At 56.8% G+C, this 23708-nt stretch overlaps 9 protein-coding genes across 9 annotated transcripts; 5 read left to right on the forward strand and 4 right to left on the reverse strand.

Annotated features, from left to right (window-relative positions):
• Positions 1-767: 767 nt before the first annotated feature.
• MAM_00264 (aldehyde dehydrogenase) lies at positions 768-2387 on the forward strand (the record flags this gene model as incomplete). The annotated part of the gene is made up of 3 exons (XM_040819063.1): positions 768-898; positions 967-1166; positions 1213-2387. The coding sequence occupies 3 exons, from the start codon at positions 768-770 to the stop codon at positions 2385-2387; spliced, it is 1506 nt and encodes a 501-aa protein (XP_040682328.1).
• Positions 2388-2599: 212 nt separating this feature from the next.
• MAM_00265 (Pyridoxal phosphate-dependent transferase, major domain protein) lies at positions 2600-4246 on the reverse strand (the record flags this gene model as incomplete). Its single annotated transcript, XM_040819064.1, has 3 exons — positions 2600-3657; positions 3792-3925; positions 3984-4246. 3 exons carry the CDS (start codon positions 4244-4246, stop codon positions 2600-2602), a joined length of 1455 nt encoding a protein of 484 aa, XP_040682329.1.
• Positions 4247-4985: 739 nt separating this feature from the next.
• MAM_00266 (phosphatidylserine decarboxylase family protein) lies at positions 4986-6320 on the forward strand (the record flags this gene model as incomplete). The annotated part of the gene is made up of 2 exons (XM_040819065.1): positions 4986-5264; positions 5325-6320. 2 exons carry the CDS (start codon positions 4986-4988, stop codon positions 6318-6320), a joined length of 1275 nt encoding a protein of 424 aa, XP_040682330.1.
• Positions 6321-6764: 444 nt separating this feature from the next.
• Positions 6765-8014, reverse strand: MAM_00267 (agmatinase precursor; the record flags this gene model as incomplete). Its single annotated transcript, XM_040819066.1, has 3 exons — positions 6765-7690; positions 7766-7892; positions 7946-8014. 3 exons carry the CDS (start codon positions 8012-8014, stop codon positions 6765-6767), a joined length of 1122 nt encoding a protein of 373 aa, XP_040682331.1.
• Positions 8015-10079: 2065 nt separating this feature from the next.
• MAM_00268 (C2H2 transcription factor) lies at positions 10080-10555 on the forward strand (the record flags this gene model as incomplete). The annotated part of the gene is made up of 2 exons (XM_040819067.1): positions 10080-10152; positions 10215-10555. 2 exons carry the CDS (start codon positions 10080-10082, stop codon positions 10553-10555), a joined length of 414 nt encoding a protein of 137 aa, XP_040682332.1.
• Positions 10556-11250: 695 nt separating this feature from the next.
• MAM_00269 (uncharacterized protein) lies at positions 11251-13314 on the forward strand (the record flags this gene model as incomplete). The annotated part of the gene is made up of 1 exon (XM_040819068.1): positions 11251-13314. One exon carries the CDS (start codon positions 11251-11253, stop codon positions 13312-13314), a length of 2064 nt encoding a protein of 687 aa, XP_040682333.1.
• Positions 13315-13823: 509 nt separating this feature from the next.
• MAM_00270 (copper amine oxidase 1) lies at positions 13824-15890 on the reverse strand (the record flags this gene model as incomplete). The annotated part of the gene is made up of 1 exon (XM_040819069.1): positions 13824-15890. The coding sequence occupies one exon, from the start codon at positions 15888-15890 to the stop codon at positions 13824-13826; it is 2067 nt and encodes a 688-aa protein (XP_040682334.1).
• Positions 15891-16349: 459 nt separating this feature from the next.
• Positions 16350-17118, forward strand: MAM_00271 (Trimeric LpxA-like protein; the record flags this gene model as incomplete). The annotated part of the gene is made up of 2 exons (XM_040819070.1): positions 16350-16537; positions 16638-17118. 2 exons carry the CDS (start codon positions 16350-16352, stop codon positions 17116-17118), a joined length of 669 nt encoding a protein of 222 aa, XP_040682335.1.
• A 4440-nt stretch (positions 17119-21558) lies between these two features.
• Positions 21559-23364, reverse strand: MAM_00272 (Peptidase C65, otubain; the record flags this gene model as incomplete). Its single annotated transcript, XM_040819071.1, has 4 exons — positions 21559-22832; positions 22924-22987; positions 23075-23161; positions 23293-23364. 4 exons carry the CDS (start codon positions 23362-23364, stop codon positions 21559-21561), a joined length of 1497 nt encoding a protein of 498 aa, XP_040682336.1.
• Between the last annotated feature and the right edge of the window lie 344 nt (positions 23365-23708).

Consider the following 23708-nt stretch of genomic DNA (forward strand, 5'->3'; position numbering starts at 1 on the left):
AATTTATATATATATCTAGTTAGTATTATACTTAATTATATAGTATGCTATTTACTTTAAAATAGTAGAATAGTTCCCTAGGGAATAAAATCAGCTAGCTATCTTAGAATTATTTCTAAGTTAGTTCTAATTATTACTTTTATTATTTCTACTAAAGAAGACTTATAGTATTAAATTTTAACTTAAAGATAAGCTTATTAGTAAGTTATACTTAATTATATAATATACTATTTACTTTAAAATAATAGAATAGTTCTCTAGAGAATAAAATTAGCTAGCTATTCTAGAATTATTTTTAAGTTAGTTTTAATTATTACTTTTATTATTTCTACTAGAAAAAACTTATAGTATTAAATTTTAACTTAAGAATAAGCTTATTAGTAAGTTACTTCTTGAAGTTTAAGTATTATTAGTATTATAGTAATAACTTATATTTATAAAATATTTTTTTTAACAGCAAATCAGCAGAATACAAATTAGGAAAATTATAGTGGCAGCATTTGCAGATGCAAGCTAATATGCGACCGTATATGCAGGCTCCCGACGGCCCCATCCGTGCGTTGACCGACCCGTTGGCCATGGATCCCGGGGGGCCGGAGGCGGAGGGGCGGTCAGCGCGACTCTCTTCTCTGCTCTGATGATATTATTCTCTCTCCCATCTTTTGCAAGAACCCGGCAAGCCGCGTGGCCCTGGTAGCAGAAGTGCATCTGACGAGGACACTCAGCTCTCGACGGGCGGCTTCGACGAACAACACGACCAAGACACAATGGAACCGGCCTTGGTTCAGGAGCTCACGACGCCCAACGGCCATGTCTACTCGCAGCCCCTGGGGCTGTTCATCGACAACGAGTTTGTGCGGGCGTCGACGGCGGCGCCCATCACCGCCATCGATCCCGCGTACGTACATCCGCACCTGCACGCGCAAGTGCATGTGCCAAGGCCGTCTGCGCTAAATGCCGTGACAGGACGGAAATAGAAATCGCCAGCGTCCAATCAGCTGCGGCGGAGGACGTCGACCGGGCAGTGCAGTGCGCCAGGAGAGCCCTGCGCAGCGACGCCTGGAGCAAGGTGCCGGGCAGCGAGCGAGGCAGGCTCCTGGCCAAGCTGGCCGAGCTCATGGAGGAGGACAAGGCGCTCCTGGCATCGGTCGTGTCGTGGGAGAACGGTGAGTCTGCGCCAAAAGCCAAAAGCTCCGCCGCTGACGGGCGCAGGCCTGCCCTACACGTCTGCCGCGGGCGAAGACGTCGCGGGCGCGATCGAGACGGTGCGCTACTACGGCGGATGGGCCGACAAGGTTGGCGGCCGGACCGTCACGCCGTCGCCGCAGAAGCTCGCTTACACGCTCCGCGAGCCCGTGGGCGTCGTCGGCCAGATCGTGCCGTGGAACAGCCCCCTCATGATGGCGGGCTGGAAGCTCGGCCCCGCCCTGGCCTGCGGGAACACGGTGGTGCTCAAGGCGGCGGAGCAGACGCCCCTGAGCATCCTGCTGCTCGCTCGGCTCGTCCGGCGGGCGGGCTTTCCGCCGGGGGTCGTGAACCTGATCAACGGCCGGGGCGGGGAGGCCGGGGCCGCCCTGGTCCGGCACCCCCTCGTCGACAAGATCGCCTTTACGGGGTCGACGGGAACGGCGCGGTCCATCATGTCTCTGGCCGCCGGGACGCTCAAGAAGATTACGCTCGAGACCGGCGGCAAGTCGCCGCTGCTTGTGTTTCCCGACGCCGATATGGACCAGGCCGTCAAGTGGGCGCACCTGGGGGCCATGGCATATTCAGGGCAGATATGCACCTCGACGAGCCGGATTCTCGTCCACAGGGACGCCTATGACCTCTTTGTGGCCCGGTTTCAGCAAGCCGTGCGTGAGCGCTCCGTAGTAGGGCCCCAGTGGGACGGTGATACCTTCCAAGGCCCGCAGGTCTCCAAGGCGCAGCTCGACCGTGTGCTTGGGTACATTGAGCGGGGGAAGCAGGAGGGCGCGACGCTGCTCATGGGGGGCTCTGCGTGTCCCATCGACGGCAAGGGATACTACGTGCAGCCGACCGTCTTTGTCGACGTTGCGCCGTCCATGGCCATATACCGGGAGGAGATCTTCGGCCCGGTGGCGGTCATCTGCCCGTTCGACGACGAGGACGACGCCATTGCAAAGGCCAACGACAGCTCGTACGGCCTCGGCGCCTCTGTGTTTACGAGGGATGTGCAAAGAGCCCACCGGGTGACGGCCGAGATCGAGGCCGGCACGGTCTGGATCAACAGCAGCCAGGACTGCGACTTTCGCATTCCCTTTGGCGGGTTAAAGCAGAGCGGTATTGGCCGGGAACTAGGCGAGGAGGGCTTGGAGGCGTACACGCAGGTCAAGGCTGTCCACATCAACATGGGCACAAGATTGTAGGCACCGTCTGTCCGCGGAGCGCGCGTAAATGGACGTGATGGTGGTTCGTGGGACAAGTGCACACACATGTCTAGACATTGTCTTATGCAGCGTAATGAATGGGCAGTTCACCCAAGTTCCGTGGTGGACCACCAGTTCCCACAGAAGTAGTGCGGCGTAACCAACAAGTCGGCAAGTTCGCACCCGCACCAGCCATTGGATTAATCAAGCGCTCAAGACGTACCCAAGGAAGCATCTATGTTCTCCCCGTGACCCAGTAGACCGTCCCGGGAACGTGATGCATCGGACGGCAAGCCCCGTCCGGTGGCCGCCGACGTCGAGACAATGTCGTCCAGCTCGGCGCACAGCTCGCGGACCTCGGCCACCGTGTTGTAGTGAACAAAGCTGACTCGGATGATGCCGTCGCCGTGCGGCCTCAGGACATCAAACGTCGGCCGCGGGGCCCAGCAGTCGCCCCAGGTGATGCGGAAGCGGTCGCGAACGTGGACCTGCATGACGACGTCGCTCGACTGGCGCCCGAGGACCTCGAAGATGACAATCGACACGCGCTGGCTCGGGTCGGCGGTGCGCCTTCCAAAGACGCGGTACACGTCGGGCCGGCCGACGAGATAGTCCAGCAGTACCTCGGTCAGGACCGTCTCCTGCCGGATGATGGCGTCCCATCCAATGTCCCCCAGGTACCTGGCGATGGGGGCGCACATGGCCTCCAGCTCGTAGCAGGCGGTGCCGAGGTGGACTTTGCCGTCGAGCGTCGAGTGGTCGAACCAGAAGTGGTTGATGCTCGTCATGTGGCGGCTCTGTGCGCGGCGGTGCGCGTAGAGCTGCGCCATGTGAGGACCAAACACCTTGTACCAGCTGAAGCAGTAGAAATCCACGTCCAAAGACTTGACGTCGACGGGCCGGTGGGGGGCCCAGGCAACGCCGTCGACGACGAAGACGCAGCCGGGGACGGTGTGGACGAGGTCGGCCAGCTCCCGGATGGGGTGGATGGTCCCGACGACATTGGAGACGTGGTTGCAGGTGACGAGGCGCGTCTTCGGGGTCAAGAGAGGCCTGAGCGAGTCGACCGTGAGGCAGGGGTCGTCCTCGCCGTCGCGCGACGGCGTCCACCATTTGATGGTGACGCCGAGGCTTCTTGCGAGATGGACCCAGGCGCTGGCCGAGGCCTCGTGGCACAGCGTCGAGCAGACCATTTCCGCGTCCGGGCCGAGGTGCGGCCGCAGCGACTGGCCCAGGAGTCGCAGCAACGCCGTCGTGGACTGTCCAAAGGCTGCGCGGGTTGAGAAAGACGTCGTCGTGAGCACGCATGCGGCTTCGCGTGTGGAGCAAGGGGCGGGAGGCACGAGGAAGGAGGCAGGAGCAGGAGCAGGAGCAGGAGGAAGGAGGCACCGGCCTGGAACGTACCGATCTCGGCCGGCTCGGCATTGATAAAGGCCGCGCACTGGCGCAGTTTGTCCGAATACTCGGCCTGCGCGGCCCGGCTTCGTGCATCTCCGTCTCCGTGGTCGATTGGCATCGCATTCATGACACGGCTCGCCCTGTGTGTCTGATCAGTCGCGCGTCCTCGTCGTCGAGAGCCAAGGCCCAAGGACGTACGCTTCTATGGCGTCCTTGAGCACGACGGTCCCTGCTGCGTTGTTGAACGGGACCGTCTTGCCGCCGAGGACGGGGAAGTGAGATCGGACTCGGTCCATGTCGATGGCGTCTTTGGCCACCTTGCGGGCCTTGGCAGTGCAGACGGCGCACTGCGCGGCATCAGATTTCGAGCTCCCGTCGGGAGGCAAGGAGGCATTGCCGGCGTGTTGCGCGTCAGTCGACGAGCCGTGTTGGTCGTCCTCGGGCGCGTCGCTCCAGGTCATTTGGATGAGAGGCACAAATCATAGACTTGTCCGGCAAAAAAGGATATTGCAACAGGAGGCTGTCACGGTGCTCCGTACGGGAATAGGCATCGAAGCACTCCACTGTGCTCGACGCTCAACGAAGCCGCTTATGACCGCAATGCGAGCGACTACAATGCCGCGGCAGTAGCCCCCTTCACGTCGAGGCCATGCATCTCTGCTGGCAGCACCACAGGCGAGGGTCTTTACCCGCAGTGACCCGCGGGTTCGCATGTTACCCGGCGTCATTCCTGCATCTGTGAGCGACAAGGAGGCACGAGGAGGTGGTGTTGATGCATCCGCTCAGTCTCCGTCGCAGGATTCGCGTGGGGTTTGAACACGTCGATTGTTGGGCAGTCATGCAGGTTGCAGGCAGCAGGCAGCAGATCGCGCCGTACTATCAAAGCAGGCCGTCGTTTTCCAGCAGAAACATAGACGGGAGGCCGCGCTGAGGCGTGGGCGTGGGCGTGGGTGTGGGCATCGGGGGACCTGTCTATCAAACGAGAGCTGCATCGCCTCATGTGCTATGTGGCTTTTCAGTTCTGCCCCTATTGCGTGACCACATTACTCGCAGCCGTGACGCTCAAGTGAAGAAGTAAAGTAGAAATGGCTTTCGTCATGCTGGTGCAAGTCTGAAGTATGAAGTGCATATATGTCGACTCCCCAAGTCCCACGCCCGACCTCGCCTCGTTCCCGCCGACTCGGTTCCGTTCGCACCATCATGGCAAGCCAGAAACTTGCAGAAAACGGGCTCGCGCCTGCGGTCCATCATCTCTTGCAGGAGATCGAGAAAAGTGCCGAGCTGCTCCATCTGTTTGAACGGGCATTCCGCGAGATTCCTGCGCCCTTCCAGGAGACTCCAGATGGCTTCGGCCACGAGCGGATTCGCCATTACCGCCATCTGGTCCAGGCCATCGACCGGGCCACCAAGACAGCACCGGTCTGGATGTCCATGCTCCGGACAGACTGCGTGATCGGCTGCCCCATGAACGAAGCACTGGTGAGTCTCGTCGATCTGAAGCCAGGAAGCGAAAGTGTCCCGTCGAGCTGACTCGCCCAGATCTGGTTCATGAACACCCGGACAGGGGCGCAAATCCTGGCCCGCGACGACATCAACTCGCATCTCGGCATGATTCTCAAGGAATGGGGCCGGTTTTTGTCCTCGCCGGCGTCCGCCTCTGTCGTCCACGCCCAGCAGGGGGGCTGGCTATCTCCGGAAGCCCGCGAGGAGATGCTCCAGGCCGTCAACGCGGCGCACAACGCGGCCCTCCAGGCGCCGTCCTTCGAGGACGCATTTGTCTGCGACCCGTCCCAGCCGTCATGGGGCTTCCGGTCGTGGGACGACTTCTTCACCCGTCGCTTCCGGCCGCAAATCAGACCAGTGGCGTGCCCGGACGACGACGGCGTCATCGTCATGCCCTGCGAGTCGCAGCCGCTTGCGCTCGCCGCGCATGTGCCGGAGCAACAGCACTTCTCGCTCAAGGAAACCACCTATTCCTTCCGCGGCATGCTGAACAATGACCCCATAGCATCGAGCTTTGCTGGAGGGACCGTCTTTCAGGGGTGGCTCTCCCTTTTCGACTACCACCGATGGCACGCGCCTGTTGCCGGCACAGTCGCCAAAGTCGCCCAGATCCCCGGGACGTACTTCGCCGCCGACGCCTCAAACGGATTCGAGAGCGTCGACGCCGCCCACATGCCGTGTCCCGACCGTCAAGCTCCCGACAAGTCGCAAAGGCTGTTGACCTCCATTGCGACGCGTACGGTAGTCATACTCGGCGCCGACGACGCCAGGCTGGGCCTCGTGGGATTCATAGCCGTCGGCATGTCGGACGTGTCGAGCTGCGTGGCCAAGGTCAAGGTGGGAGACAGGGTGTCCAAGGGCCAGGAAATGGGCAGCTTTCATTACGGCGGCAGTTCCTACTGTGTGCTGTTCCAGCCCGGCGTTTGCCTGACGTTTTCTCCCCTGCTCGGCGCGGCTCTCGAGGGTGAGAGTTCGCCGGAGATCCAGGGGCGCTGCTTCGCCGTCAACAGCGAGCTGGCAAGAGTGGCTTGAGCTGCTTGATACATGACGCCGGAGAGTGAAGCATGTGTATCGCCAACGGTAGTTTGTACAATTTTACAATTGAAGAAACTACATGCCGCCAACGGTAGTTTGTAGAAACCGAGAAAGCTTGACGAACCATTCATGTAGAGACAACGTCTACATGGCGTTGCTAGATTCTCAACTCTTGCAACTCATTTGTGCATATCCAGAAATCCATGTTTCGTTTTCAAACACCTGTACGTGTACGCCCCTGACGAGCATTTCACAATCGTCCCCTTGAGACGCTATAGATAAGACTAAGCCGTTCCCTTCCCTCACCATGATGGCATTACTCTCCCCTCAACATATGCCGGCGGACTTTGATACAGAGCCCAGGCCGCTCGTGCATGTAACCCCATTAAAAGCCTTGAGAGACACAACGTGGGAAACGTGCCCCCCTCCCCACAAGCTGCTTTACAACTCCGTCTTCTCAGCCTGAGAACTAGACTGCGACTGCTTCTCCGAGCTTCTTGTTTCAATCTCACGCTGGACCATGAGCGATATCGCTTCATACGCCAGATTTGCCGCCGCAAAGGCCGTGTCGCCGCCGGCGCTGTCGTACGCAGGGCTCACCTCGACGATGTCCACCCCAACCACATTCAACTCTGACAGCACCGTCATGATCCGCATCAGCTCGCGGGATGTCCAGCCGCCCGTCTCGGGGGCCCCGGTCCCAGGGGCAAACGCCGGGTCGAGCACGTCGATGTCGATGCTGACATAGACCGGCACATCGGGCCCGATTGTATGGTTGATGGTGCGGATGATGGCCGCCGGACCGGCCTCGTCAATCTCCTCGGCAGCGATGCGCAGGAAGCCGATGGCATCGTCGCCCCGAAAGTCCTGCAGGCTCGAGACCCTGCCGTGAACACCGGCGTGGACCAGACGGCCCGGGCGGAGGAGGCCCTCCTGCGCGGCCTGCCAGAACACCGTCCCGTGGTTGATCTCCGAGGCCCGAGACTTCCAGCCCTTTCGCGGATACGAGTCGGGATCCATTGTGTCGATGTGCGCGTCGAAATGCAGAAGCGCGACGGGCTCGTTCCGCACCCGATTCAGGGCCCGCAGCATGGGGAGCACGATCGAGTGGTCGCCGCCCAGAATCACCAGGCGAGGATGCCTCCAGCGGCTTGCATGCGATGTAGAGCGTGACAGCAGCTCGGTCAGCGCGGTCCCCATCTGCTCCATGGCCAGAACGGGGTCGTTGGGGACGACGGGGATGTCGCCGCAGTCCAGGACCACGGCCCACGACTCGTACGGGTTGAAGTGAAGGCTGGGATGGAAGCTCCTTGCCGAGAGATGGCGCCCAGAGGCCCATCGGATGGCCTTGGGGCCCTCGCGGGCACCTAGTATTTGGCAGGGTCAGCACCGTCATCACGTCTCCCTCCTCTCTCGAGGCTCCGGCGTCCGAGCCGTCTTACCTGATCGGTAGGTGGTGAGAGAATCAAAGGGGACCCCCACGATGGCAATGTCGAACACTTCAGAGCGGTTGACCAAGCATCGTGAGTGTGGGAGGTGGTTGAATGTCGAAATGCCAGAGAACGCCCACTGTTCAAGCAAACATCAGCGCTGGCCGCCTCGGCCGACGAGGAGATATTCACATCGAAGCCCCATAGCTCTCCGAGGCTGGCCTCTGGAGACGCTCCCGCGAACAACGAGAGGACCGCCATGGTGCAGAAATACGCAGGCAATGACGGAAAACAAGCGGCAGCGCGCAAGATCATTCTTACGGTCCTTGTTCCAGACTATGTCTGTAGATGCTGATGCCGTCGTCGGGGCCTCCATGTTGCGCGGCGAGGAGCGCAGTTACATACCAGACGGGGCGTGATGGACTTTGGCTACCAACGTCTTTTGTACACCGAGGCGGATCTGTGCATCTTGCATCTTGCTGATGATTGAAATTTCGGTTCACGCCCTGCCCTGTACTCCTGCACCCGCCCTGGAGCGGTCAAGCCCATCAGCTTCACCAAGGGAAGAAGACTGCGGCAAAGTTGCAGCCGTTGAGCTACGATTTGGATGAACCCGCGCGCACCACATGAAGGTAACATTCGGGCCTCAAATTGGGTGTCGTGAAGGGGTGTTCTGCTCTGCCGGCTGCCGACGAGCCCAGTTACCAAACATGACAAACATGCCCAAGGTTGGTCCAGGGGGACTCCGAGTCCACCGCAAAGGCAAGACATTTCCGTCCATTCACGGTACCTACAGCGCTGAGCAACCCGGCTTCGACACTTATTGGCGACAATGGAGCTCTGAAAAGGCAACGCAAAGCCTCGGGAAAGCGTTGGTTGGTACTCTGCAGGCGACCCCGTGTGCCGGCATGAAGTCTCGCCGTGACGGTATAGCCATCAGCATCTCAAGGCAGTCAAATCTGTGGTAGATTCTCAGGGGGTGCCCAAAGCTTTTCATTCTCATCTTTTGGTAAAGAGCATCTTCCCAACTGCAGCAACCTAGTCAGGAAGGTTACCCGGGCTTCCTTGGCTACACCCACGGGTCTCTGCAGGATTGATTTTCGCCAACTTCCAACCGCCGTCCAATGCTTTGAATGAGCTTGGTTTTGATATTTTTGGAAGGCTGGGTCCATCCCAGCCGCTCTTCTGCTCTGGTATCGAGGCTGCTACGCTACCACAGCACGTCTCTCGGTGCAGTCTACGGAAACCATCACGGCCATTCGCGGAAGTTGAGGGAGGATAGATGATAGAACCAATACCTTTCAGTCTCTTCTTCGAACCGCCATCTCTTCCCGACGGTTCGCAGCTTGAAAGGTCTACCTGGCGTAGACCACGACCCAGTAGGGTCGATTCCGAACATGAAAATGTGGCTGTGACCCTGCAGACGGACCGTTGGAGTGCCATTTCGCAAGTGCCACCCCAGATTGCAACCCGAGAACGCTCAACCCTCGGTCTGGTGGGTTTCAGCTCTCCCACTCCAAGCCCCTTGACGTTGGAGTCCAGGTGCATCCTTGGGCTTCGCAGGGTGAACCCACTTGGGCACGAATCTCTGAGAAAACATACGCCCTTGTGGAGCTCCATGGTATGCGGCTTCTCGATGAGTCTCACGATGATAGGCGTATTCATTCGAGAGCACGTTGTGCTACCGGCATGTCGTTTGGCCCGACCTGCGGTTTACCCACTCAACCCGAGGCCACAAAAACTGGTCAAGTGTGACGCTTCGGCTCCGGAAGAGGGTGGGTGTTCACCGATAAAAGGTCACATCTATCAGCTTAGGTGCAGGATCTATTCTCTTGTCGGGAAAGATGAATAAACACAACGTGAGAGTGCTCTCATGGATGTTGAACCCTCACTGCCATCAAAGTGGTGCTTTTGGCCACGTCTACGTCAGTTCTATCACGAACTTGGTCGGGCGCTTCCTAGATGGTAACATTAAGCAAGGGGAAAGAGACAGGCGAGCAACACTACATGAGAAGCGTACAAAACGATCCGTAACGCCCTCGGGGAGTCCTTGGGACAAAGCTTCAGTCCGGAAACCGGGCGCCACTTGAACGGCAGTGCTACTTAAAATAGAGGAGAGCGTCTCCTCGCTTATACAAATAGCTCCGGCCGTTGTGTTGTCAATGTGAGACCACATATGCAGGGCGAACGGCCACCCTTTTCAAATCATCGGTATGCAATTGCAACGCAGACGTCAAACCTCCCGTCCATCCGCATGCTGTAGAGAGGAAATGTGTGAAACCTCGACGCCATCGAGCTCTGGCTAGCTGTGGTCTCGTTGCCCAGGATGGCTTGTACGGCAAGGTGCAAAAGAGAGCCGGCCGACATCCCAAACCCAGCCGCCGCAGCCAATATCCAAGGTAAGTCTATGGAAACTTTGCTTCTTCTCATCTTCGTGCACGAGCTGCGACGCGGTTCTCAGTAATACCCTGGATATGTCCTTTCGATCTCCTTTCGATCCGCTACATCGCCATGACATCTCTCGAGAGCGCCATTGGTGGCATGGATCAGGATGAAATCGTGGCGGCTTTTTCGGACAGCGAGACCCATGCAGAGGGCAGCGAGACTCTGAAAACGCCAAATCGGAGCGGCAAAGCCCAGTTCGATCGCACATTCCAATGCAATGTCGAGGGCTGTGAGAAGAGCTACTCTCGTGCAGGGCATCTCTATCGCCACCAACTGAACCGTATGTTTATCCTTTTCCCGGAACATGATGACACCGAGGACTTACTCAACCTTGTTCCTTGGAGGACCACTCAGTAGATGCCCCCAAAAAGATCTATCCATGCGACTTTCTCGGCTGTTACCGAGTATTTGTGCGGCAAGACCTGTTTGCCCGACACCGAGAACGACACAAGAGGCGGAGATCCAGGCTTCAGGAGGGTAATTTCTTCTCCCTGACATTCTCCGGAGACACCGGTCCGCCAATGCCTCAACATCGGGAGATTTCTTTATCCACTGCCACCCCCCAATCGCGTCGGCAATCGACAGCGGGCTTGGTGGAATGCCAGGCAAGTAACCAGGCAAACCAAGGAAACGCTGATACATTATCCGCTTCCCCATCGACGGGCGTGAACCGAGTGTTTAGTTTCCATAATCTGGCTTCACAGCACACGAGCTCTCTACCGCACCAGACATGTAACCTCCCGGACAGGCAGAGCGCCCCTCATGTTCCGGTTCATATTCGGCGCCGAGCCTGCACGACCCTCGGCTCATGTGAGCCTAGTCACGGTGGTGAGCCTCAATCTGCGGCACCTGACGCAGTTGGAGCATTCGCCAGTCAAACACAGAACCCGAGCGTCATTTTACCAATCTCTACCGAGCTGAGCGGCTCACCCATGGCACACACGGGCTTGCCAATCTTGGTCAATGGCTACCCGGATACATCTCTCGTACCGGTAACGTCATCAGAGTCGGCGCCAGCAACGCAGGAGGCAAGGACAAGTACACTAGGTACCATGTCAGGCATGGCAGCCTCCGGCTTAGCAGTTGGGGACGCCGCCTTTGACTCGCTCCCCCCGTGTGGCTACCCCTTATTTGGCAGTGAGATGGACAGCCAGCGAGCCTTTGCCGTGGAGGATGACTTCACCGCGTGGCTGTTCAACGAATCATCCGTGGCTTCTTCATCATCCGTCGCATATCCGTCATGGACAGGTGTGATCCCCAGTCATCTGGATGCCGCTCGGCTTCAATCTCAACTCGGCATCAGTGAGACGGCCTATGGGGCGTTATCCGGCGGCGCCATCGCAGACCGATCCCCGAGTGCCGCCAGGTCGTCGGATCCCGGGCCGCCGCGCAGCATCATGTCGGAAGACAAGCTCCAGGAACTCGTAGGCCTCATGGCGACGCGGTTCAATGAGGCAGCGCACCCGGCGGTGGCCAACCGCAAGGAGGCCTTCTTGGAGGGCGACATGACCAACGACGATCACATCCTGAGTCTGCGAATGGTGCGAACATACCTGGAGGCATTTTGGTTTTACTTTCACCCGCAGCTACCCATCCTTCATCGTCCGGCCTTTGTGGCGGACCAGGCACCCAACCTCCTTCTTCTGGCCGTCATCGCAATCGGGGCGTCGACGCTGGATCGCGTCCACGGCCCGGATGTGATGGAGACAGTCTCCGAGTTGGCCAACTTCATCGTCTGGCATCTTCGCTGGGAGGTGTTTATGGATGCCGAGTTTCAGGCACCCACCAAACTCTGGGTGTTCCAGGCCCTGCTACTCATAGAGATCCACGAGAAGATGTATTCGACACGCTCCCTCCACGAGCGGGCGCATATCCATCATGACACCACGCTGGCCCTGATGCGGCGCGGTAGCTTGTTCATCGGGTGCTCGGCGGATTCGTCGCAACCCAGCCGAGGAAGCGACGTGCTCGGCTCCAACATGACGCTCGACTCTGGGTCGGACGAGTCCTGGACGAACTGGATCAAGGCCGAGGCCACGCGGCGGGTTGTCTTTGCGGCCCTGGTGCTGGACTCTGCGCATGCCGCCATGTTTGGACAGCATCCCAAGATGGCGGCGCACGAGCTTCGGCTGCCGCTGCCGTGCGACGAGGCGCTCTGGTCGGCGACCAGCGCGGCCGAAGTCGTCCGCGTGCGTTCCAGCCTGCAAGCCAACGGCGGGACGCCCGTCATCATGTTTCTGGACGCGCTCAAGGAGACCCTCGAGGGACGGCGAGTGCGGACCGACGCCTTTGGTATTCACATCGTCATGAGTGGACTGCTCAGCGTGTTGTGGTACATGAAGCAGCGGGAGTCGCAACGGTCTTGCCCGCTCGACATTCCGGGCAGCCGACATCATCGACGATCGGCGTTGCTCCGAGCGTTTGATAACTGGCGGCGGGACCATGGCGATGTCCTTGGCCGGGACGCATCGCCAGCCTTGGGCTGCGAGTATCGGGCGCGGCGGCCACCAGGCAAAGGTGGCTTCATGGAAACGCGCGGCGTGCTGCATGGCCTTGCCCAAATGGCATCGCGCGTCGACATTCTCGAATGTCAGAGCTTTGCCGACGCCGTCCAACGCGCGGGACGGTCGAGAGACGGCAGCGCCGCTGTTGAAAAGATGGCTGAGCGATGGATCGTCGAGGCCTCAGCCCGCGAGGCCGCCTTCTACGCCCTGAAGTTCCTGTGCGAGTGTTTGCTGACGGGCGCTTCCGCCGCCGACGACGACGACGACGATAACGACGAGGTCTATTCGGGACGGGAGGACTACAGCCTCAACCGGCCGTGGGTAATGTACATGGCCGCACTGATAGTCTGGTGCTATGGGTTCGCCGTCGATGGTCCAATCGCCCTGCCGCCGACTCTGATGACGGCTGCAGAGCAACGCCGCGACATGATGGAATTCCTTCAGCGCATGCGTGGCCTGCAATCTCCCCATGATCTTCAGGCGATGCAACGACGCAACCGGTGCCTGGGGTTGTTGATGATTCTGCGCGACGGCTTCGTCAACACGCGATGGGAGCTGCTGACCGAGGCGGCCAATGTGCTAGGCAGCTGCATTGCACAGTTGCGCGGGTGACGGGACGCGGCGGGAGGTAAACGTTTCGGAATACAAAATCTCATCTTCCCCCAGTACAAAACATGGACAGTCGGGGCGCAAATGTGTCATGTGTGGGCAAGTGTGGTCGTGACTGACGGGAGTACGGAAAGGCCAAAAGAGCAGAAGCCAAGCCGAGGGACCGGGTCGAGTCGAGTCTGCTCGAGGGCAGAATGTGTCCAGAGATGCTCGCCAAACTCTTCGTTCCTAGAGGATCCCAAGCTACGGGAGGAACTGACGATGTAGAAACATGACGGGACCATCTCAATGGCTGGCAAGTCAACTCGCCTAGATTTTTCAAGCTATCCTTGATTGCGACAACGAGTAGGCCCGGGGGCCGTCTTGCGTCACCTACAATCTAATATCCGTATTACATCCGTCCTTGGCACTGAATTCGCCTGGACATGATGCTCCGCGATGCCGTCAATGATAGGCGTGACTTTGAAACTTCCCACCATCTGGCCACGACGACCCTTGCCAGGCACAGCATTTCAAGCACCATCCGCGCAGCACTCGCCGTCGACCAGAACAGACCGCGCGTCTCTCCGACTGGGCACATCCAGGGCCGGGTTGGCGCTGAAAAAATCCACCGGCCGCAAGTGCAGTTCGCGGCGCTCCACGGGCATCACCGGCCAGTCCTCCACGCGAGGAGAGTGAGTGAAGCCGAAAACAGCCCAGACGACAACATCGGCGTTCTCAACGTCGTCGTCGCGGGCCGCCGCGTCGTGACAGCCCCCCTCCTCCTCGCGCGACATGTTGGTGAACTCCCCGCCGGCCCAGAACTCATAGTCTGCGTGTCGGGTCACCCAGACGTGGTGTCTGGCGTACTTGGCGCGGCGGGCAATGTCGGATGCCGGATCCGCCATGAGCAGCTGCGTAGGCGCCGGAGTGAATTCGTACGACACTGGGCGGCCAGAGACGGGATTCTTCTTGGACGGGTTGCATATCTTGACGACGCGGTTGGTCAACGGGGACGCGTCAATGTACGTGGACTTGGTGATGGTCGTGGACTGCACCCGATAGCCATTGCCGTACGGATTCCTTGTCGGCTCCATGGGCAGAGGTACGGAATCCTGCACCGTGACGGTATTGTCATGCCCGTCAACGGCCGGGTCGATGCGCACAGCAAAAATGTGTTGGTGGTTCTGGGCCAAGACGCCGGGCCCTACGACAGTGCCGTACGGTGAGGTCTTGCCCTCGTCAATGCCTACGGGCGACATGATTCCCGTGGGGCGCGTCTCGAGATGGATACCTCCGGCCAAGTCGAGGTGATAGGCAAATATGTACTCGTAGTTTCCTAGCGTGATGATGTATTGGATGACCAGCTTGCGGTTTCGCACAACGACAGCACGGCCGGTCATCAGGTTGGTGTGTTTCCACAGGATGCCGTCGTCAACTTCATGTATGCAAATGGCGTTGGGGGAAACATCAGGCTCTCCGCTGGGCGTGACAAGGGTGGCATCCAGATATTGAATTGCGCCCAGACAATCGCAGCCCTTGCTAAGCACGTTGGAAGTCCTGCCCGCCCCGGCGTCGCCATAGTCAAAGGCCTGTTTACGGTGATAGGGGGGCCGGGGATCGCAGTAAGGCACCGTCAGCTCGCTGAAGGACAGCCGATGCACGACACTGCGGTTGTCGTAGTAGATGTCGTGGAGGACTGCGCACTCGCGAGGCGTGAAGGAGACACGCAGCCGCCACTTCTGCCACTCGACCAGGCTGTTGTCCGTCACGGTGAAGGAGGTGCCGTCTGGCTGCAAAACGTTGAGAGGCTTCAAGTCGGGGCGCACGGGCTGGTTGAGCATCTCTGGTACGTAATCTGCGTGCTGGCAATGCTCTGTGGGCTTCTTGGGGGCAGGAGAGCCGTGTCCAATAGTTTTCAAAACAAAGTCGTCGACATCACCGTGTCCTCCGGTCGGGAGGCGTTCTACGCGAACAAGTTGCCTGGTGGCTGTGTCCATGACGGCGCAGATCGGGAGTGGGAAGGCGTAGTGATTGACATCACGGTTCCCCTTGGTCATGTCTCGAGCAAAGCAGAAGAGCTGTGTCAGGCGAGTGGTGTAGTCGTCTCCAAAGTCGGAACCTCCATATGGCCAGGGGTCAATGGCCACCTCCCAGCCAGTCGGGAGTTCCATCTCTGCAACGAGGCGCTGGAAGACGGGGTCAGCAAGGGCATTGTCGATGAAGGCTTGGAACTCGTCGACGGTGAAGGAGGCTCGCTGATGTGTGTGAAGGCACCGTTCGTCCACCTCCTGGCCCGTGGCCAGGTCCACCGTGGATTCCATGTAAAGTCGGCCCCCATCGTGCTCAATGACGTCGTACTGGACACGGGCACGACGAGCAGGCCGTGGAGTGTCTGCACCGACGGTGCTGGCGTGCTCTGCGTCGAGAAAAGGGAGAAGCTGGGCTTTGGGGGGCTCGAGGTTGAAGATGTTTCGAAAAACAAGCTGACCTGTACGCGCGCGTCTAACAGCCGCGGCGGCCACTCGAATTTCATCGGCCGACAGTACATGCAAGGGGTGTTTTACACCTGCGCTGCGCGGCAGCTCATCGGAGGACATGGTGCATAGTATTAGACCGTTTGCCTGCCATAAAAACCAAGGAAGAAGAAATATTATCACCAAATAATTGAGTCAAGAGTTGTTATTTGTAATCATTGTGCTCAGTCGCGGCTCAATGCACCGAAACGAATCACAATGGAGGTTGACTAGGCCCCGATAGTTGGTGGGGCCGCGGGTATCTGTCGCACCAAAAAAACGGGTTGTGGCCAACCAGGTCCCACCCCTTGTTCCAGTCACCCACCTACTTAAGTAAGCTGGCCGTGGCGCACGCGGCATGACCCGCGGGTATAAGTTGCCAAGAAACGCCACGGGGGCTCGTGTCGCGCGGTTCACATCTGGTCTGGCGAACACGGCAGCATGTAAATGTAGCTTGGCCCAGCGTCCGGAGCAAGTTGATTATTTCCGCTGCCCTCTCTTCTAGGGGACAAAGGCAAGAATGCGACTCTTTTGGCATTCGTGATGGCTCAGCCCAGCATCAAGCAGCAGCTCCTCCGCTCTACAGAATGGATCAAGGCGCAGCAGGGCGACAGCTACGACGCTAAAGTGCCCGAGCTGGTAGCCGCGCGCCTCCGCTGCACGCGCGCCTGCGATGCGCTAAACGATTCACGGGATTATTCCCGACGCAACCAGGTGGAACTCTGGAGGAGGTGAGCTCACTTGCCCTTGTCCCTTGGCGGATGCGTCGACGCGGCGCATGGCATGGACGACCGACGTGCGAGTACTAAAGTCAACTCATCGCCCAACCAGTCTCACCTTGGACGACCACCCCCTTCCACCGCGACCAGCCACAGAAGCAGACGATGAGGCCTTGCTGGCCAGGGAGCCGGTCGTCATGGCGCCCCTTCGCGCCGAGTACGGGTTCAATATCCGGCTGGGCGAAGGGACATTCCTCAACTGGAATTGCACCTTTCACGACGCCGTGCCCGTCACAATTGGGGCACGCACCGTCGTCGGTCCCAACTGCAGCTTCTACTGTGGCTCGCATCATCTCGACCCCCAGTTGCGCAACGGCGACCTTGGACTGGTCACCGAGAAGCCCATCGCCGTCGAGGAGGATTGCTGGATCGGGGGCGACGTCGTCATCCTCGGCGGTGTCACCGTCGGCCGAGGATGCACAGTCGGAGCCGGCAGCGTCGTGACCAAGGATATCCCTCCATTCCATGTTGCCGCAGGAAACCCTGCCAGAATATTACGCAAGATCCAGACTGCCATGGAGAGTGGCTCATGACTCATGAGGCAAACCTACAGACAGCAGGGAGAAGAAACACGGAAAAATCCTCCTCTCCTCTTAATCATTCATGAAGCCGGGCTTTTCTGCCAAGGTGTCAACTGGTGTGCTTGGCGTCTATTCTTTAACCGCGAGAACTATGACTCGAACAAATACGCCGCTTGGCCCTGCTTTATGTCCAAACGTCGAGCTCTAATATGACTCCCAAGTGTTTGTAGATCCTAAAGCTCAGTTGCATTCCTCCTTTGCCCCTGTGACCACCGCCTAAATGCACCATGCTGTTTCGCGGCATCCTCAACTTCGCTGGACCGCAAACCAGCTAGCCTGATTTGACTGCAACTAGTACAACCTCGCCATGACGAGCCTGCTAGAGCTTGGGGGCTTCACAAACTCATCAAAAGAGACATCAATCCCAACCGGTCATGTTGGTGCCTCTGAGGTGCTAATTAGTCTCCTCCCGGCTCGGGCTGAAGCTCTCGGCAGTCGTCACTTCCCGAGCGCGAGCGCAAGGTCGCTCGTCTCTGGCTACTGGCAGCATGATTGTGTCTGAAATCTTGAAGCTCCTTGGCGCGTTCTCCCTGGGTTTGTCCCTTTATGCCAGAGGCTGGGCAAGTGCATTTGACGGGAGCTCGCGGACACGACCTCCCATTGTCCCCTTGCTGCGCAGCTTGTAGGTCACTTACTATTCAGCCTTACCTATACTCAGCTACCCATACAGTTTTACGTCCTCACCAACGCCGCCGAAGACATTTGACTGTCTGACGATTGACGAGGTTATCCAGAACACTTTGCGAGCACCAGGTATGTCAGAGATGTGATGAAGAGAGCCGGAGAGACGAGTGTGGTTTTCCCTCGCTAGTTCGGTCTGGCTTGTGGTTTCGTCCCGTTGGGTGATAGACTAGGGCTGACGGACGAGAAAGCACTTGAGGTCAACCGCGCTAGGCGTTCATTTGCACAAGATCGGTACATATTATAGACGGTCCCGAACATGTGGACACTGCAGCTGCCAGGGGCTCTCCTTCAACGCCATAGCTGGTTCGAAGTAAGCATTTAGAGTATTGATCAGAGCAGGATCGTCTCTCTACAACATTTTGCAGGGCTCGTGTTGCCAGCCAGTCTTTCCTCAAGCATATATACTCATTTTGCGATTCGAGGTTTTGATAATATGGCGGCCCTAGCAGTGATCCGTTTCGTCGCTCTACTTGCACACGACAACGATAGAGATTCCGCTTGTCCTTGTTATACCGGCACATCGCTCGTCCATGGACAGCTCTGCTCCAGACGCACTGCCTTACAATAACAGCAACTGGAAAGTCGAAAGGTTCTCGCAACCAGCTCATGTTCTTGAGTTGTCAGAGGACTGGTTCAACCTCTTAGATGGGGAAGTGGGCACATCTGGAAAAGTTTAGTTTGGAGCGGTACGCTTCGTGTGCCCCGCGAGAAGGGCCAGATAATTTCACATGACTTCACGCTAGATATACCTTGGGCCTACAAGGTCAGGGAAGTGCGCTTTTCCCTGTTGAGGTATTTGCTAGAGAGATCCTACCTGCAGTTCCGCTGTTTAATCCGTCCTGACGGTCGGACATCCCCAATCTCTGAGTACCTCGGAGTAAGCCCTCGGCGAGTCAAAAGCAGGAGACGTCAATAGCTAATCCTCCCAACGCCCACAGCTTCATAAGCGGCCGCCGCCAAGGCTGTGGCACACACGTCGGAGAGGTAGGAGCAAAGATTCCTAGCAGCGGCCAGAGACAACGAATTTCCATTGTCCAAGAAGGTTTCGAGCCCACAGGTTCTTTCGGTCGACGAAGCGACGACGGCGCCAGATACCAAGTCCGGGTCTCTCGTCCTGGAAATCCTGCGCCATCGCAACAAGTCTGGCATATGTACAGTTTGTGATTATTTCCCATAAACTGTCAGCGGTGCGACGTGCCGCCAAGGTCGTCTTCATAGCGCACAGCTGCGTCGCCGACGAGGGAACACATCCCGTGGGCCCGTCATGGCGGCCACAATGGAGCATACAATCCCCAGCAACCACACGAGAGCTTCAAGGCGATGAAGGAGTACACGGAGCGCGTAAATGAAGCTAACTAAGCTAAAAATGGAATTGACCACGTGAAACAACGTGAAGCAAGAAGCGGACACCCTTGCCGACGAGTTCTAGCATCACAAGAGACGCGGTCAGTCCCAAGGTAGTCAATCATGCCAATCTCAATCATTCCTCCTGAACCTCAACCTCCCACAAAGACCCTTCCCATTGCTCGGCTTAATCGGTACCGTCTTCTCAGGAGTGGCCTACCTGCTAAAGCGGATATTCTTCGATGACATGATGCTCGCTCTCCGCGAACCGTCTACAACCCCGGGCATGACGGAATCAATTCTGGTCTGACATGTAGTAGCTCACCGTACGGATCATCCTCCTGGGTCACTTCCCACAAGGCGTTTCATTGGCGTATGCTTCGTCCATACGAACTCAAGAGCGCGTAGAGCGCGAGATGTCGTGCGTTCTATGGCATCACGCCACCTTCTTCGCCAGCAGCCCCAAAACAATTCCGGTGCGTGAACAACATTCTTGGCTCAACAATGGAACCCAGTCATCAGCCTCAGGGGAACCATCCTCGGCGAGTGGGAAATTAAATCGCTTCCGCGTTGACGGGCTTCGTGGTCGCCATCTCATTTGCATGGAACCTCGGACTTGCTGGCCTCGCCACGGAAGCGATCACTTTCAACACAGGATGCTCCCGATATGGAGACTTGGCGACCTGAAACAGGAAAAAAATTGGGGGATATGCAAGAGACACAAACACAGTGAGTCTTGTTTCCGAAGTCATTTGCGGAATACGAACCATTGCGACGCCCGGTCCTGACCCTGAAGACAAAGTGGCCCAGCGACACCGCCGACAACTTACCCAAGCGAGAGAGGAAGTGCTTATCAGAAATTCAGCACCTCTCTCTCTTTCCTCGGAAGAATGAACCAATCGGTAATGGAGTTCTGCATGTTCCTCATATTCTGTCTGATACGGGGGCCGCAAAGTCGCACCGCACACCCCCCTGGCCGGAAAAGACGCTGTTCAAAACTTCCGTATCCTCATTTGCTCTGTCGCCAAGCAGCATAGCCGTCTGCAGGTGACAACTTCTCGTACGCTCCAGGTTTAGCTGGTTCCAAGGCCGCAGGTTGATGCCGGTGCTGAAACCGGAGCGCTGGCAGAGGACCTCAAAGAGGAGGTAGCAGTGCGGAATATGGACTTTGCATATCCAGCGCCGGAGGACGGCAAAACGGCATTTTTACTTGCATGATATCACATTGATAGCGACACAAGGTCACTTCAGCGCCCTAGTCGACACGAGTGGCAGCGGAAAAGTTCCGGGTTGAGGCTGCTTGAAAGGCTATTCGATCCACAGTCCGCATGAGTTCACGCCGATGACAAGGACATTCCGAGTTGCAACCTGCAGGGCTATCGGATCCAGCTCGCTTTTGTGGAGCAGGATCCCGCGTTGTACAGCGGAAAAATGCGTAGTAACATCATCGGCGGAGGTGACAAGAAGGAGGAGAATGTCGACAAGGCCGGTCGAGATGCCGACGTCAGGGAGTTTGTTGCATGTTTCTTCCCCAATTCCGCCACTATTGACATGTCTTGACCGAAAACAAATCCTCCGGGCTCAACAATCTCTGCGATATCCAAGCTCTTGGGTGAAGCACCTTCGGTACAAGACTCTCTCTCCGACACTGTGGTGCCATCCCTTGGCTGCCGCCGCCGCTGGGCGGATCATGATTGCTGTTGCCCACGCACCAAGCTCTACCACCACCTCGTCTGCGACTATGTGTCCGGCAATTGAACGGTCTGACTGTTTAACAAGACGCCCACGCAAGTCTGATGGCTGGGCGCGGGCGTTATCGGGAAGTCGTGGGACTGCAGTCTAGGAAAAGTCAACCATTTCCTATTCCAGCTTCGTCTCGGCTTCACCACGAGCAACGTCCACATAAAAAATGCACTGAATAGCCACGAGAATCTCCAAAATGCTCCAAGGGGGGCATTTAAGAAGTGAAAAGTAGTGAAATCGCATTTGATGTTATATGCCCTCAACGCCAGCTCCATGTCACAGCCCTCGGACCTCCTACTCCATCATCAGACGAATCAACCTCCTCAATTAGGCTTTCTAACTGCCGCTGTGATCATCCCTCCTTAGCTACATCTGCTCCATGCTGCTTGCCAGATACAAGGTCGGCGCCAAAGGGACGTTGCTGCGCTCATGGCATATTAATCATCAGTCAACGTCATTGGTTTCAGATTGACTGATGGGTATCAGCCACCCGTATGGGATAAATGCTGTTTTTTTTTCTCTATTCCGTAGTGGTTGAAATTGTGAAGTTCATGTTGAGATGATTGTGTCCATGCCTTTTGGCAATTTTTTATCTGAGAAGCATCCACCGTTGCCTAGCACTCAAGACGAGTCCTTTCTAACTTTTCGCTTTCCAGCTAATCGGTTCTCGGCGCCATCCTCTTCTGGATTCCACTCCTCCGGCTGGAAGTCAGGATTCCCATAGTGAGCCCTATTCCACACGCTATTCTTGAAGGTGTTCGTCGTTACCTGGAAGGTAGGTTCAGGGAAGCTGTTGTTTTCATACTCGAGCTGATGGGTGCTGAATCGTATCGGATATCCCGTGGCTCCGGGGGTTGTCATGTGTGGGGGGAGTTGCTGAGGAACCATATTTGCAGATGGGGGCATCATTGGGGCATTAGAGCTCATCGGTGTGGTTGGTGTAAGAAGGGGAGATGGTGAAGGATGCTGGATTGTCGCAACGGTTGGCGGTGGCTGTGTTGGGGATTCCCCTTTGGTCGATTGTATGTCCGCCCCATACTGTGGCATCCAGGTCGCTTGTTGGCTTGAAGAGAAGGCGTCTCCGATGATAGGGTTGGTCGCTGCAGTCACTGCGGGCATAGACATCAAGCCCGCCAGTCCATCGGAAGACCCAGTGCTCAAGCCGGGTATCATGCTGAGAGCACCAAAGTCCACCGTAGAGAAAGCGCCCATCGAAGCACTTGTGGCGTTGAATGGAGCATTATGTGTAAATCCCGTGACTCGATTCACCTGCAGAGAAACCGGTGGTGGAGAGGTCCTTACCGTCGACGTTCGGTACAAGATGTCGTAATGGTCAGGTCGATAAAGAAGATAGATGATCGGTCCCAATGCTGAGATATCCTTGCCATTTGCCTCCTCGGGAAAACGATATTGGTTGACTTGGCTTCCGGTGCTTCGATCCAGATACGCAATTTCCAGAACAAAATTGACGGGTTTCAAGAGTATGTTGACCAACGCCACGATGCCTAGCTGCTCAATCTCGCGATTGACTATTTCAATATTATGGCTGCAATACTCATCAACACTCTGCCCTCCGGGTATAAAGGGCTCATATGTCTCCGCATTTGCCTTTAGAAACGTTGCCGCTAACAACCGAAGGTAGTATATAAGGCTGCCTTCCACAGCAACGTCATTCCACCTCTGATGGAGTAAAGAATGGGCGGCTGCTGGCTTGTCGACAATTCTTGCAAGTTCGCGAAGCAGATCAAAGGCTTCACCGGCAAATTCTTCGGTATACTCATACTTACCCACTGTCTCCAGCAACTGGTTCAGACTCTTCAAGCGAGCAAACTCTCCTTCAATTTGGGCTTGATCACCACGTTCAATGAGTCTCTCAAAGTAGGAGAACCCGATTGCTTCAAGTCTGTCAGCGTGTTTTACATTTTTCCCTCATTTGTTTGCACATGGTAAACGTCGTTATTGTTGAACGATGGGGAGCAAGCTTACCTCTCCAACCGCAGTTGCCATCGCCTCTTATAGGACGATAGTGTGAGTATGTTTGGGGTAATGCCTACAGAAGAGTAAAAATAATCAACTTCAGATCCAAATGCTGATGCTGCGTGTGCCTGTTCATCGGCCATGCTGTTGGAGAACTTACAATTGTCTTCTCGACGTAGACTTGATCTGCTTTTGCGTATTCGTTTGTGATGACTTCACTAGGAGTTTTGTCTCCCACCAAAGGCCCCTGTTGATATCACTTTCGTTAAAAGTCGGGACAAGACAATGCATGTAGATTTTAACTTCCCAACAAGAGGAGATTGCCTCCTGGTGCAGCACACACACGGCGCAAACAGTGCCAGCTGGAAATCAGCTTACCTGAAGCTTCGGTCGATAGTCCTTTGCTGCCTCCTGCTGCGCAGCCATGTCATGGCTGCTTTGTTCCTCCATACTGGGTGCTGGCCTGTTCGTAGAATGCTGCTGTAGGCGGTTGGCAACAAGCGAGCGCTCCAAGGATGGCCGTGGCGGAAGCTGTTGGCCCAGATGGTATTGTTGCTGCGGGTGGAGCGCGTCAGTAGGACACGAGGATGACAAAGAGCCAGTGGCGACACCCGTATGGGCGAGATATTGCTGTTGGTGTCCTGCATGTGTGGGGCCAAAGTCTCTCTCTCCCGCATGTGCAGGTTGTGGTAGACCAAAAAGTGGTGCAAAATCTATGCCATGGGACGATGGCAAAGAGGAAAAGAAGGACGAAGAGGAAAACGGTGTAGATTGGGGCTGGAACATGCTGCCAC

This window comes from Metarhizium album (assembly GCF_000804445.1).
Source record: "Metarhizium album ARSEF 1941 chromosome Unknown scaffold_1, whole genome shotgun sequence".
Lineage (NCBI taxonomy): Eukaryota > Fungi > Ascomycota > Sordariomycetes > Hypocreales > Clavicipitaceae > Metarhizium > Metarhizium album.